This window comes from Salvelinus alpinus, chromosome 8, assembly GCF_045679555.1.
Source record: "Salvelinus alpinus chromosome 8, SLU_Salpinus.1, whole genome shotgun sequence".
Taxonomy (NCBI): Eukaryota; Metazoa; Chordata; class Actinopteri; order Salmoniformes; family Salmonidae; genus Salvelinus; species Salvelinus alpinus.
In genome coordinates, this window is record NC_092093.1 from 1,401,543 (window position 1) to 1,416,615 (window position 15,073).

The 15,073-nt window shown below is 47.7% G+C and overlaps 1 protein-coding gene across 3 annotated transcripts in view; it reads left to right on the forward strand.

The window, feature by feature from the left end:
- Positions 1-498: 498 nt before the first annotated feature.
- phip (pleckstrin homology domain interacting protein) overlaps positions 499-15,073 on the forward strand; it is a 111,074-nt gene continuing 96,499 nt past the window's right edge. For all 3 annotated transcript variants that reach the window (XM_071412409.1, XM_071412411.1, XM_071412410.1), the window contains exons 1-9: positions 499-651; positions 2,044-2,102; positions 2,191-2,220; positions 2,379-2,438; positions 6,003-6,153; positions 7,383-7,481; positions 7,775-7,935; positions 12,059-12,154; positions 12,644-12,769. In XM_071412409.1, the coding sequence (XP_071268510.1) occupies positions 516-651; positions 2,044-2,102; positions 2,191-2,220; positions 2,379-2,438; positions 6,003-6,153; positions 7,383-7,481; positions 7,775-7,935; positions 12,059-12,154; positions 12,644-12,769 (918 nt within the window). In that variant the 5' untranslated portion in view covers positions 499-515. The remainder of the gene's footprint in view (positions 652-2,043; positions 2,103-2,190; positions 2,221-2,378; positions 2,439-6,002; positions 6,154-7,382; positions 7,482-7,774; positions 7,936-12,058; positions 12,155-12,643; positions 12,770-15,073) is intronic.

Sequence of the window (15,073 nt, forward strand, 5' to 3'; positions counted from 1 at the left end):
CTGCGCTCTTGGACTCAGACGAGACGGGTCTGAAATCGGAGTAGATAGCCAGAGTGAATTTACGAACAACCTAGATCTGACGAGTTTATATATGATCATAACCTCCATAAAGAGCTGCGAGTAACGATTACTTTGTAGCAGTTTGTAAACCATAAACACTCTAAATAGCACTATCGAATCACTAGTCATATGTCTTTACACATTTTGTCTGATCCAGGCTTCCCTCTGCCATTTCTGCAGCCTCCGACGTTCCGTGCGTAAAATAGCCTGTTTGGTATTCCTGCGTGGAGGGCATGCGCGTTAAATAGAGGGGGTGTGGATGGATAAATAAAACAACTTAACGATGACTTTACACACCTAAGTATACTTTACACACCTTGGTATAACTATCATATCAGTTATTCAGGTGTTGTCGATGTGTCGTGCTGTTCAGGCCCGAGCCCGTAGGAGGTCCTATTTGACGGCAGCGCGGAGGGGTTTGTTGTGTGGCCAGGCCTGGCGGTGCTGTGGTTTGAATGCAGGAAGCGTCTTCCTGCAGGGTAAACAGTGACGACTATAGGGCACACTTCCTCAGACTAACTCGGCCCAGGACTCTTAAAAACAACCCCAAAATGGAATCAGACAGTAAAATAGTCGCACAGCTGAGTTCTGGTGAGTAAAAGCTGAATATGTGACATTTTAGATGTTTTAATTTCTATCTGCGTCGCTCCTGCGTCCTCTGTAACTCACCGCTCCGTCCTCTGTAACTCACCGCTCCGTCCTCTGTAACTCACCGCTCCTGCGTCCTCTGTAACTCACCGCTCCGTCCTCTGTAACTCACCGCTCCTGCGTCCTCTGTAACTCACCGCTCCTGCGTCCTCTGTAACTCACCGCTCCTGCGTCCTCTGTAACTCACCGCTCCTGCGTCCTCTGTAACTCACCGCTCCTGCGTCCTCTGTAACTCACCGCTCCTGCGTCCTCTGTAACTCACCGCTCCTGCGTCCTCTGTAACTCACCGCTCCTGCGTCCTCTGTAACTCACCGCTCCTGCGTCCTCTGTAACTCACCGCTCCTGCGTCCTCTGTAACTCACCGCTCCTGCGTCCTCTGTAACTCACCGCTCCTGCTTCCTCTGTAACTCACCGCTCCTGCGTCCTCTGTAACTCACCGCTCCTGCGTCCTCTGTAACTCACCGCTCCTGCGTCCTCTGTAACTCACCGCTCCTGCGTCCTCTGTAACTCACCGCTCCTGCGTCCTCTGTAACTCACCGCTCCTGCGTCCTCTGTAACTCACCGCTCCTGCGTCCTCTGTAACTCACCGCTCCTGCGTCCTCTGTAACTCACCGCTCCTGCGTCCTCTGTAACTCACCGCTCCTGCGTCCTCTGTAACTCACCGCTCCTGCGTCCTCTGTAACTCACCGCTCCTGCGTCCTCTGTAACTCACCGCTCCTGCGTCCTCTGTAACTCACCGCTCCTGCGTCCTCTGTAACTCACCGCTCCTGCGTCCTCTGTAACTCACCGCTCCTGCTTCCTCTGTAACTCACCGCTCCTGCGTCCTCTGTAACTCACCGCTCCTGCGTCCTCTGTAACTCACCGCTCCTGCGTCCTCTGTAACTCACCGCTCCTGCGTCCTCTGTAACTCACCGCTCCTGCGTCCTCTGTAACTCACCGCTCCTGCGTCCTCTGTAACTCACCGCTCCTGCGTCCTCTGTAACTCACCGCTCCTGCGTCCTCTGTAACTCACCGCTCCTGCGTCCTCCGTAACTCACCGCTCCTGCGTCCTCCGTAACTCACCGCTCCTGCGTCCTCCGTAACTCACCGCTCCTGCGTCCTCTGTAACTCACCGCTCCTGCGTCCTCTGTAACTCACCGCTCCTGCGTCCTCTGTAACTCACCGCTCCGTCCTCTGTAACTCACCGCTCCTGCGTCCTCTGTAACTCACCGCTCCTGCGTCCTCTGTAACTCACCGCTCCTGCGTCCTCTGTAACTCACCGCTCCTGCTTCCTCTGTAACTCACCGCTCCTGCGTCCTCTGTAACTCACCGCTCCGTCCTCTCTCGCCTCTACAGAACTCTACTTCCTAATCGCCCGCTTTCTACAGGCTGGACCGTGCCAGAACGCAGCGGAGGTGGGTCAGATGCTACTTTACAATTATTTACTATATTCCCAGGTTTGTCTCGTTGTGTGATTTATTTTTTTATAAATTATATTTCCAGACGTTGATCCGTGAGGTGGAGGAGAAGGAGGTGAGTAAGTGTGTCTGTTCGCGTCGCATGTCGCGGCTCTCTCTCTGTACTTTCTCATGTTGATTTTTTAAGCACATTTCTCATTTTAATGTTTTAAAACACAAATAGACGCGTTTATGGCGTTACTGATCGGAGTGAACTGTGTGTCTGTGCTGCAGCTACTGCCCACACGACGGGACTGGACGGGGAAGGAGCACCATGGGAAATACGAGGATTTGGTAAGGCTGATCTATAACCTACCAAAAAGTTTTTTTTAGAGAGAGCTAAATAAAAATTGAATTTCGCGCAATTTTTTTTAAGTAGGAGAAAAAAGTCAAAAGGATTTGTAAGCGAAAACCCGAACCCAACCCGGGCCAGAAGGGATCAGGGGTCAGGGTCCTGCTTTATATGGGACCCTGGAGTGTGAGTTTGGTGACAGGCATGTCCAAAACATTTGATTAGTAGTGGAAATGTGTGTGAAATGTTGGTACGTCATGAGTGTTGTGGTGTTGGAGCGCGGGGGGGAGGGACTCCTGCGACACAGCGAGATAGAGGCGCCCAGCTCCTGCTGTCGGGAACCGTGTGGATAACGGGACGAGGTGAAACACAGCTTTTAGGAGAATATGAACTGTCATATCACAAAGAAATACAGCCTTCTGAAGAGCGTTTTATCAGAAGGAGTTGTGGCGGGGGGGGGGGGTGTTAGGCATACAGGACCGAAGGAGATGGGGAGAGAGGGAGGCATATATTGAGCTGATGCCCTATTCTTATGGCTTTATTAATTAATGGGTTAATTAACAGGTTATTAGCCTACATGGTGATTTTACATATTGGGCATGATGGCATGGAAAACACCATGCAATGCCATTATAACATTTATTTTAGACTTAAGAGTTTTGAGATTTTTAGGGGAAATTATCAAAATAATGACCTATGCTCTATCTTTCTAACATGAATCAGATGTAGCGGTCTCATCTAAAACTAAATCTATTATAGAACAACGATAGTCAGTGTCTTACTGACCCATCACTCCTCCCTCCCTCCCTGGCTCCTCCCTCCCGCCCTCCTTCCTCCCTCTTCCTCCACTTCTCCCCCCTCCTGCCTCCTCCGCTCTGTTTCTCCCTCCCGCCCTCCTCCCTCTTCCTCTGCTCCTCCCTCCCTTCCTCCACTCCTCTTGCCTCTCTCCTCCGCTCCTCCCTCCCTTTCTCCCTCGCTTCTCCCTCCCTCCTCCGCTCCTTCCTCGCTCTGCCGTTTCTCCCTCCGCCAGTGAGCAGGGTTGTGGAGCGCGGTCGACCAGGCCTAATGTCTCTCTGTCTGCGTGATGATTCTTCCGCGGCTTCGTTTTAAGATGCGACATGTTCCTAGTTATTAGACACAATGGAGGAATAAGGATTGTATTGCCAGACAGACAGACAGACCGACCGTTTTTAACCTATACATTTATGTTGAGTTATAAACATCTAGCCACTAGGTTGACCACACAAATGTCTAAAGATGACCGTTATTTACACGGAAGGTTTTTATTCAAATGATCAGACATCTAGACACACTAATTTATAAAGACTACATTTAAAATGCCACTACTATTACTAATAATCCACATTATAATTACTGCTAATTATGTTCAAATAATAGTCATTATAATAATAATGGTGATAATAATATTAGTAATGATAGTAAATAGTTGAAATATATTATTATTATTATATTAATAACAACACTAATTCTGATAATACTATCAGGATCATCGTTTCCCCCCTGTAGTAGATGGTATTATTGATTCGTATTAAGGAGTCATTTTGAACATTGATTCTATGACGGCACCAATACTAGTAATGTAGTGACGATAGTGATATTTGGTGTCTTTATTTATTTTAATAAAACAAGTGGCTGGCTGTATATGTCTGTGGCTGGCTGTATATGTCTGTGACTGTATCTGTCTGTGGGTGTATCTGTCTGTGGCTGTATCTGTCTGTGGCTGTATCTGTCTGTGGCTGGCTGTATATGTCTGTGGCTGTATCTGTCTGTGGCTGTATCTGTCTGTGGCTGGCTGTATATGTCTGTGACTGTATCTGTCTGTGGCTGTCTGTGGCTGTCTGTATATGTCTGGCTGGCTGTATCTGTCTGTGGCTGTATCTGTCTGTGGCTGTATATGTATCTGTCTGTGGCTGTATATGTATCTGTCTGTGGCTGTCTGTGTTCTTATCAAATGGATCACATCTGCAGACCAATGAGATTGTGTTAAAGGGTCATTATGTGTTTGGGGGTGCAAAGGGGAGGGGCTGAATGTAGTGACAACTAAGGAGAGAGAGTCTAATTGGGAAACAGAGGGGTTGAATGTACTGATAACTGAGGAGAGAGAGAGTCTAATTGGGAAACAGAGGGGTTGAATGTACTGATAACTGAGGAGAGAGAGAGTCTAATTGGGAAACAGAGGGGCTGAATGTACTGATAACTGAGGAGAGAGAGAGTCTAATTGGGAAACAGAGGGGTTGAATGTACTGATAACTGAGGAGAGAGAGAGTCTAATTGGGAAACAGAGGGGTTGAATGTAGTGATAACTGAGGAGAGAGAGTCTAATTGGGAAACAGAGGGGTTGAATGTAGTGATAACTGAGGAGAGAGAGTCTAATTGGGAAACAGAGGGGTTGAATGTACTGATAACTGAGGAGAGAGAGAGTCTAATTGGGAAACAGAGGGGTTGAATGTAGTGATAACTGAGGAGAGAGAGAGTCTAATTGGGAAACAGAGGGGTTGAATGTAGTGATAACTGAGGAGAGAGAGAGTCTAATTGGGAAACAGAGGGGTTGAATGTACTGATAACTGAGGAGAGAGAGAGTCTAATTGGGAAACAGAGGGGTTGAATGTACTGATAACTGAGGAGAGAGAGTCTAATTGGGAAACAGAGGGGCTGAATGTAGTGATAACTGAGGAGAGAGAGAGTCTAATTGGGAAACAGAGGGGCTGAATGTAGTGATAACTGAGGAGAGAGAGAGTCTAATTGGGAAACAGAGGGGTTGAATGTAGTGATAACTGAGGAGAGAGAGTCTAATTGGGAAACAGAGGGGCTGAATGTACTGATAACTGAGGAGAGAGAGTCTAATTGGGAAACAGAGGGGCTGAATGTAGTGATAACTGAGGAGAGAGAGAGTCTAATTGGGAAACAGAGGGGTTGAATGTAGTGATAACTGAGGAGAGAGAGTCTAATTGGGAAACAGAGGGGTTGAATGTAGTGATAACTGAGGAGAGAGAGAGTCTAATTGGGAAACAGAGGGGTTGAATGTACTGATAACTGAGGAGAGAGAGTCTAATTGGGAAACAGAGGGGTTGAATGTAGTGATAACTGAGGAGAGAGAGAGTCTAATTGGGAAACAGAGGGGCTGAATGTACTGATAACTGAGGAGAGAGAGTCTAATTGGGAAACAGAGGGGCTGAATGTAAATGTATTGAATACAGTTGATTGTAATTGTACTGAATGTAAATGTATTGAATACAGTTGATTGAATGAGGACACAGAAGGACTGTTGTCGTACTGGCCTGGGACTGTTCTTTTGGGTGGTCAGTTGTAACGTTTAATCTTAACCTGAATTCACTGTGTGTGTGTGTGTGTGTGTGTGTGTGTGTGTGTGTGTGTGTGTGTGTGTGTGTGTGTGTGTGTGTGTGTGTGTGTGTGTGTGTGTGTGTGTGTGTGTGTGTGTGTGTGTGTGTGTGTGTGTGTGTGTGTGTGTGTGTGTGTGTGTGTGTGTGTGTGTGTGTGTGTGTGTGTGTGTGTGTGTGTGTGTGTGTGTGTGTGTGTGTGTGCAGGTGAAGCTGTATGGCCACATCGGTCCGGACCACCTGCTGCAGGTGTGCCAGAGAGTGTGTCCTCTTCTGGAGAAGGAGGTTCCTGCCAGCGTCCCCGGGGTCCACAGTCTGCTGGGGGCGGGGCGACAGAGCCTGCTACGCACCAATAAGAGTCAGTACTGTAATCACATGACATGTTGGCCTGTTACGCACCAATAAGAGTCAGTATTGTAATCACATGACATGTTGGCCTGCTACGCACCAATAAGAGTCCGTGTTGTAATCACATGACATGTTAGCCTGCTACGCACCAATAAGAGTCAGTATTGTAATCACATGACATGTTGGCCTGCTACGCACCAATAAGAGTCAGTATTGTAATCACATGACATGTTGGCCTGCTACACACCAATAAGAGTCAGTATTGTAATCACATGACATGTTGGCCTGCTACGCACCAATAAGAGTCAGTATTGTAATCACATGACATGTTGGCCTGCTACACACCAATAAGAGTCCGTATTGTAATCACATGACATGTTGGCCTGCTACGCACCAATAAGAGTCCGTATTGTAATCACATGACACGTTGGCCTGCTACGCACCAATAAGAGTCCGTATTGTAATCACATGACACGTTGGCCTGCTACGCACCAATAAGAGTCCGTATTGTAATCACATGACACGTTGGCCTGCTACACACCAATAAGAGTCCGTGTTGTAATCACATGACACGTTGGCCTGCTACGCACCAATAAGAGTCCGTATTGTAATCACATGACACGTTGGCCTGCTACGCACCAATAAGAGTCCGTATTGTAATCACATGACACGTTGGCCTGCTACACACCAATAAGAGTCAGTATTGTAATCACATGACACGTTGGCCTGCTACACACCAATAAGAGTCAGTATTGTAATCACATGACACGTTGGCCTGCTACACACCAATAAGAGTCAGTATTGTAATCACATGACACGTTGGCCTGCTACGCACCAATAAGAGTCCGTGTTGTAATCACATGACATTTTGGCCCGCTACGCACCAATAAGAGTCCGTATTGTAATCACATGACATGTTGGCCTGCTACACACCAATAAGAGTCAGTATTACTTTGTAACCAAGTTAAATGCATGGATATTACAATACGTACATAATAAAGTACTAATTCTTAGTATTTACACTTACTACAGAGAGCCACTGTGTTTGGGTTGTGTGTGTGTGTGTTTGGGTTGTGTGTGTGTGTGTGTGTGTTTGGGGTTGTGTGTGTGTGTGTGTGTGTTTGGGTTGTGTGTGTGTGTGTGTGTGTTTGGGTTGTGTGTGTGTGTGTGTGTGTGTGTGTGTGTTTGGGTTGTGTGTGTGTGTGTGTGTTTGGGTTGTGTGTGTGTGTGTTCCTGCAGGTTGTAAACATGTGGTGTGGAAGGGTTCGGCCCTGGCAGCGCTGCACTGTGGTAGGCCCCCAGAGCCGCCAGTCATCTACGGGAGCCCGCCCAGCATTGGTAGGCTGCCTCTGATTGGTTAAATATTGTTGTTTTGATTATGTTGATCCAGTCCGTCCAGGACTTTAATGACTTAATGAACAGAATAACATCTAGAATATAACACAGTGATGTGAAGGAAACAGGTCGTATTGTTAGGTATGACGCTGTAACTGACAACTCTGTGTGTGTGTGTGTGTGTGTGTGTGTGTGTGTGTGTGTGTGTGTGTGTGTGTGTGTGTGTGTGTGTGTGTGTGTGTGTGTGTGTGTGTGTGTGTGTGTGTGTGTGTGTGTGTGTGTGTGTGTGTGTGTAGTGGAGACAGGTCATAGCCGTCGTCTGATTGGTTTGTACCGGCTGGGGCAGCTCCTTCCCACAGCGGTCTACGCACACATGAAAATGCACAAGAGGATTCTGGGACATCTGTCCTCTGTCTACTGCGTCACCTTCGACCGCACTGGACGCCGCATCTTCACCGTAAGAACACCCAGCGTATGTGTGTGTGTGTGTGTGTGTAGCGGGTTTCCACATCTGGAGGGATTTTCAGTATAAGGTTTATATGTGGTGAGGTCACATGGTGAGGTCTGACCTCTTGACCCCAGTTCTTTTGGGAAGAAAGTGTGTTTTATTTACATCTTTACATTTTAGTCATTTAACAGACTCTCTTACCCAGAGAGACTTACAGTAGAGAGTCATTTAACAGACTCTCTGATCCAGAGAGACTTACAGTAGAGAGTCATTTAACAGACTCTCTTATCCAGAGAGACTTACAGTAGAGAGTCATTTAACAGACTCTTACCCAGAGAGACTTACAGTAGAGAGTCATTTAACAGACTCTCTTATCCAGAGAGACTTACAGTAGAGAGTCATTTAACAGACTCTTACCCAGAGAGACTTACAGTAGAGAGTCATTTAACAGACTCTTACCCAGAGAGACTTACAGTAGAGAGTCATTTAGCAGACTCTCTTATCCAGAGAGACTTACAGTAGTGAGTCATTTAGCAGACTCTCTTATCCAGAGAGACTTACAGTAGTGAGTCATTTAGCAGACTCTCTTATCCAGAGAGACTTACAGTAGAGAGTCATTTAGCAGACTCTCTTATCCAGAGAGACTTACAGTAGTGAGTCATTTAGCAGACTCTCTTATCCAGAGAGACTTACAGTAGAGAGTCATTTAGCAGACTCTCTTATCCAGAGAGACTTACAGTAGTGAGTCATTTAGCAGACTCTTATCCAGAGAGACTTACAGTAGAGAGTCATTTAGCAGACTCTCTTATCCAGAGAGACTTACAGTAGAGAGTCATTTAGCAGACTCTCTGATCCAGAGAGACTTAGAGTAGTGAGTCATTTAGCAGACTCTCTTATCCAGAGACTTACAGTAGAGAGTCATTTAGCAGACTCTCTTATCCAGAGACTTACAGTAGAGAGTCATTTAGCAGACTCTCTGATCCAGAGCCACTACAGTAGTGAGTCATTTAACAGACTCTCTTATCCAGAGACTTACAGTAGAGAGTCATTTAGCAGACTCTCTTATCCAGAGACTTACAGTAGAGAGTCATTTAGCAGACTCTCTTATCCAGAGACTTACAGTAGAGAGTCATTTAGAAGACTCTCTTGTCCAGAGAGACTTACAGTAGTGAGTCATTTAGCAGACTCTCTTATCCAGAGACTTACAGTAGAGAGTCATTTAGCAGACTCTCTTATCCAGAGACTTACAGTAGAGAGTCATTTAGCAGACTCTCTTATCCAGAGACTTACAGTAGAGAGTCATTTAGCAGACTCTCTTGTCCAGAGAGACTTACAGTAGTGAGTCATTTAGCAGACTCTCTTATCCAGAGACTTACAGTAGAGAGTCATTTAGCAGACTCTCTTATCCAGAGAGACTTAGAGTAGTGAGTCATTTAGCAGACTCTCTGATCCAGAGACTTACAGTAGAGAGTCATGGGCTGAATGTATATACAGGCTGTATAATAGTGTTAGGGCTGTGTAATAGTGTTAGGGCTGTGTTAGGGCTGTGTAATAGTGTTAGGGCTGTATAATAGTGTTAGGGCTGTGTTGGGGCTGTATAATAGTGTTAGGGCTGTATAATAGTGTTAGGGCTGTATAATAGTGTTAGGGCTGTGTTAGGGCTGTATAATAGTGTTAGGGCTGTGTAATAGTGTTAGGGCTGTGTTAGGGCTGTATAATAGTGTTAGGGCTGTGTAATAGTGTTAGGGCTGTAAAATAGTGTTAGGGCTGTGTAATAGTGTTAGGGCTGTGTAATAGTGTTAGGGCTGTGTAATAGTGTTAGGGCTGTGTAATAGTGTTAGGGCTGTGTAATAGTGTTAGGGCTGTATAATAGTGTTAGGGCTGTGTAATAGTGTTAGGGCTGTGTAATAGTGTTAGGGCTGTGTAATAGTGTTAGGGCTGTGTAATAGTGTTAGGGCTGTGTAATAGTGTTAGGGCTGTGTAATAGTGTTAGGGCTGTGTAATAGTGTTAGGGCTGTGTTAGGGCTGTATAATAGTGTTAGGGCTGTGTAATAGTGTTAGGGCTGTATAATAGTGTTAGGGCTGTGTAATAGTGTTAGGGCTGTGTAATAGTGTTAGGGCTGTGTAATAGTGTTAGGGCTGTGTAATAGTGTTAGGGCTGTGTAATAGTGTTAGGGCTGTGTAATAGTGTTAGGGCTGTGTAATAGTGTTAGGGCTGTGTAATAGTGTTAGGGCTGTGTAATAGTGTTAGGGCTGTGTAATAGTGTTAGGGCTGTGTAATAGTGTTAGGGCTGTGTAATAGTGTTAGGGCTGTGTAATAGTGTTAGGGCTGTGTAATAGTGTTGGGGCTGTGTAATAGTGTTGGGGCTGTGTAATAGTGTTAGGGTTGTGTAATAGTGTTAGGGCTGTGTAATAGTGTTAGGGCTGTGTAATAGTGTTAGGGCTGTGTAATAGTGTTAGGGCTGTGTAATAGTGTTAGGGCTGTGTACTAGTGTTGGGGCTGTGTAATAGTGTTGGGGCTGTGTAATAGTGTTAGGGCTGTGTAATAGTGTTAGGGCTGTGTTAGGGCTGTATAATAGTGTTAGGGCTGTGTAATAGTGTTAGGGCTGTGTTAGGGCTGTATAATAGTGTTAGGGCTGTGTAATAGTGTTAGGGCTGTGTAATAGTGTTAGGGCTGTATAATAGTGTTAGGGCTGTGTAATAGTGTTAGGGCTGTATAATAGTGTTAGGGCTGTATAATAGTGTTAGGGCTGTGTACTAGTGTTGGGGCTGTGTAATAGTGTTGGGGCTGTGTAATAGTGTTAGGGCTGTGTAATAGTGTTAGGGCTGTGTTAGGGCTGTATAATAGTGTTAGGGCTGTGTAATAGTGTTAGGGCTGTGTAATAGTGTTAGGGCTGTGTAATAGTGTTAGGGCTGTGTAATAGTGTTGGGGCTGTGTAATAGTGTTGGGGCTGTGTAATAGTGTTAGGGTTGTGTAATAGTGTTAGGGCTGTGTAATAGTGTTAGGGCTGTGTAATAGTGTTAGGGCTGTGTAATAGTGTTAGGGCTGTGTAATAGTGTTAGGGCTGTGTACTAGTGTTGGGGCTGTGTAATAGTGTTGGGGCTGTGTAATAGTGTTAGGGCTGTGTAATAGTGTTAGGGCTGTGTAATAGTGTTAGGGCTGTGTAATAGTGTTGGGGCTGTATAATAGTGTTAGGGCTGTGTAATAGTGTTAGGGCTGTGTTAGGGCTGTATAATAGTGTTAGGGCTGTGTAATAGTGTTAGGGCTGTGTAATAGTGTTAGGGCTGTGTAATAGTGTTAGGGCTGTATAATAGTGTTAGGGCTGTATAATAGTGTTAGGGCTGTGTAATAGTGTTAGGGCTGTATAATAGTGTTAGGGCTGTGTAATAGTGTTAGGGCTGTGTAATAGAGTTGGGGCTGTGTTATAGACTGACTGACTGACTGACTGTCCTGTTATAGACTGACTGACTGACTGTCCTGTTATTGACTGACTGGCTGACTGATTGTCCTGTTATAGACTGACTGACTGACTGTCCTGTTATAGACTGACTGGCTGACTGACTGTCCTGTTATAGACTGACTGACTGTCCTGTTATAGACTGACTGACTGACTGTCCTGTTATAGACTGACTGGCTGACTGATTGTCCTGTTATAGACTGACTGACTGATTGTCCTGTTATTGACTGACTGGCTGACTGATTGTCCTGTTATAGACTGACTGACTGACTGTCCTGTTATAGACTGACTGGCTGACTGACTGTCCTGTTATAGACTGACTGACTGTCCTGTTATAGACTGACTGACTGACTGTCCTGTTATAGACTGACTGTCTGACTGACTGTCCTGTTATAGACTGACTGGCTGACTGATTGTCCTGTTATAGACTGACTGGCTGACTGATTGTCCAGTTATAGACTGACTGGCTGTCCTGTTATAGACAGACTGACTGACTGACTGATTATCCAGTTATAGACTAACTGACTGGCTGACTGACTGTCCAGTTTAAGTTTGTTTGACCAATGACTGACTGTATAATATTGTATGTGTAATTGGTTATTTGATTGATTTTGTTGGTGTTTCATATATGATAATAATGACGTGTGTGTGTGTGTGTGTGTGTGTGTGTATAGGGTTCAGACGATTGCCTGGTGAAGATCTGGGGGACGGACGAGGGGCGTCTACTGGCCACGCTGAGAGGACATGCTGCTGAGATCTCAGACATGGCTGTGAGTTCACACACACATCCACCTCGCAAACAATCAATGGTGATTTTTCTCAAATACGAGTTTGGAATGAGTCAACAACATTATTTGGGTTTGAGTTAACAGAATATTTAACTTTTTAAAAGTGAGATTTTGACTGGACAGTAACTTTAAATGTATTGATCAGGTGATTAGTATTGACAGACTGATCTATACAGACCTGTTCAGTCACTGGTCACCATGAGAGAGATCTCTGACATGGATAGAGTTAACACACACACACACACTCCCATCTCGCAAACAATCAACTCTTTATTGTTTGTTGTGCTAGTGTGTGTGTGTGTGTGTGTGTGTGTGTGAATAACTTTGTGTGTATCTGTGTTTGTGTGTGTGTATATATAGCTTTTTCTGTGTGATTTGTGTGTGTGTGTATATATAGCTTTGTGTGTGTGTGTGTATAGATGTGTGTGTATATATTTCTGCGTGTGTATATCTGTGTCTCTCTCTCACCAGGTGAGCTATGAGAACACCATGCTAGCTGCAGGTAGCTGTGATAAGACCATCAGAGTATGGTGTCTTCAGACCTGTGTTCCTCTAGCTGTACTGGAAGGCCACTCTGCATCCATCACCTCTCTACAGGTAGGAGGAGGTCCTGTAGTTTCCTGTCCTCTACTTCTCTCCTCTGATTGGTTTATTGGGGGAGGAATGGAACCTCAGGTAGCTAGGAGGGGGAGGAATGGAACCTCAGGCAGCTAGGAGGGGGAGGAATGGAACCTCAGGCAGCTAGGAAGGGGGGGAGGGGGAGGAATGGAACCTCAGGCAGCTAGGAGGGGGAGGAGGGGGAGGAATGGAACCTCAGGCAGCTAGGAGGGGGAGGAGGGGGAGGAATGGAACCTCAGGCAGCTAGGAGGGGGAGGAGGGGGAGGAATGGAACCTCAGGTAGCTAGGAGGGGGAGAAATGGAACCTCAGGTAGCTAGGGGGAGGAATGGAACCTCAGGCAGCTAGGGGGAGGAATGGAACCTCAGGTAGCTAGGAGGGGGAGGAATGGAACCTCAGGCAGCTAGGAGGGGGAGGAGGGGGAGGAATGGAACCTCAGGCAGCTAGGAGGGGGAGGAATGGAACCTCAGGTAGCTAGGGGGAGGAATGGAACCTCAGGCAGCTAGGGGGAGGAATGGAACCTCAGGTAGCTAGGAGGGGGAGGAATGGAACCTCAGGTAGCTAGGAGGGGGAGGAGGGGGAGGAATGGAACCTCAGGCAGCTAGGAGGAGGGGGAGGAATGGAACCTCAGGCAGCTAGGAGGGGGAGGAGGGGGAGGAATGGAACCTCAGGTAGCTAGGAGGGGGAGGAATGGAACCTCAGGTAGCTAGGAGGGGGAGGAGGGGGAGGAATGGAACCTCAGGTAGCTAGGGGGAGGAATGGAACCTCAGGCAGCTAGGAGGGGGAGGAGGGGGAGGAATGGAACCTCAGGTAGCTAGGGGGAGGAATGGAACCTCAGGCAGCTAGGGGGAGGAATGGAACCTCAGGTAGCTAGGAGGGGGAGGAATGGAACCTCAGGTAGCTAGGAGGGGGAGGAGGGGGAGGAATGGAACCTCAGGCAGCTAGGAGGGGGAGGAGGGGGAGGAATGGAACCTCAGGCAGCTAGGAGGGGGAGGAGGGGGAGGAATGGAACCTCAGGTAGCTAGGAGGGGGAGGAATGGAACCTCAGGTAGCTAGGAGGGGGAGGAGGGGGAGGAATGGAACCTCAGGTAGCTAGGGGGAGGAATGGAACCTCAGGTAGCTAGGAGGGGGAGGAGGGGGAGGAATGGAACCTCAGGTAGCTAGGGGGACGAATGGAACCTCAGGCAGCTAGGAGGGGGAGGAGGGGGAGGTATGGAACCTCAGGTAGCTAGGGGGAGGAATGGAACCTCAGGTAGCTAGGGGGGGAGGAATGGAACCTCAGGTAGCTAGGAGGGGGAGGAGGGGGAGGAATGGAACCTCAGGTAGCGAGGAGGGGGAGGAGGGGGAGGAATGGAACCTCAGGTAGCTAGGAGGGGGAGGAATGGAACCTCAGGCAGCTAGGAGGGGGAGGAGGGGGAGGAATGGAACCTCAGGTAGCTAGGAGGGGGAGGAATGAAACCTCAGGTAGCTAGGAGGGGGAGGAGGGGGAGGAATGGAACCTCAGGTAGCTAGGGGGAGGAATGGAACCTCAGGTAGCTAGGAGGGGGAGGAATGGAACCTCAGGTAGCTAGGAGGGGGAGGAATGGAACCTCAGGTAGCTAGGAGGGGGAGGAATGGAACCTCAGGTAGCTAGGGGGAGGGGGAGGAATGGAACCTCAGGTAGCTAGGAGGGGGAGGAGGGGGAGGAATGGAACCTCAGGTAGCTAGGAGGGGGAGGAATGGAACCTCAGGTAGCTAGGAGGGGGAGGAATGGAACCTCAGGTAGCTAGGGGGAGGAATGGAACCTCAGGTAGCTAGGGGGAGGAATGGAACCTCAGGTAGCTAGGAGGGGGAGGAATGGAACCTCAGGTAGCTAGGAGGGGGAGGAATGGAACCTCAGGTAGCGAGGAGGGGGAGGAATGGAACCTCAGGTAGCTAGGAGGGGGAGGAGGGGGGGAATGGAACCTCAGGTAGCTAGGAGGGGGAGGAATGGAACCTCAGGTAGCTAGGGGGAGGAATGGAACCTCAGGTAGCTAGGGGGAGGAATGGAACCTCAGGTAGCTAGGGGGAGGAATGGAACCTCAGGTAGCTAGGGGCAGGAATGGAACCTCAGGTAGCTAGGAGGGGGAGGAGGGGGAGGAATGGAACCTCAGGTAGCTAGGAGGGGGAGGAGGGGGAGGAATGGAACCTCATGTAGCTAGGAGGGGGAGGAATGGAACCTCAGGTAGCTAGGAGGGGGAGGAGGGGGAGGAATGGAACCTCAGGTAGCTAGGAGGGGGAGGAATGGAACCTCAGGTAGCTAGGAG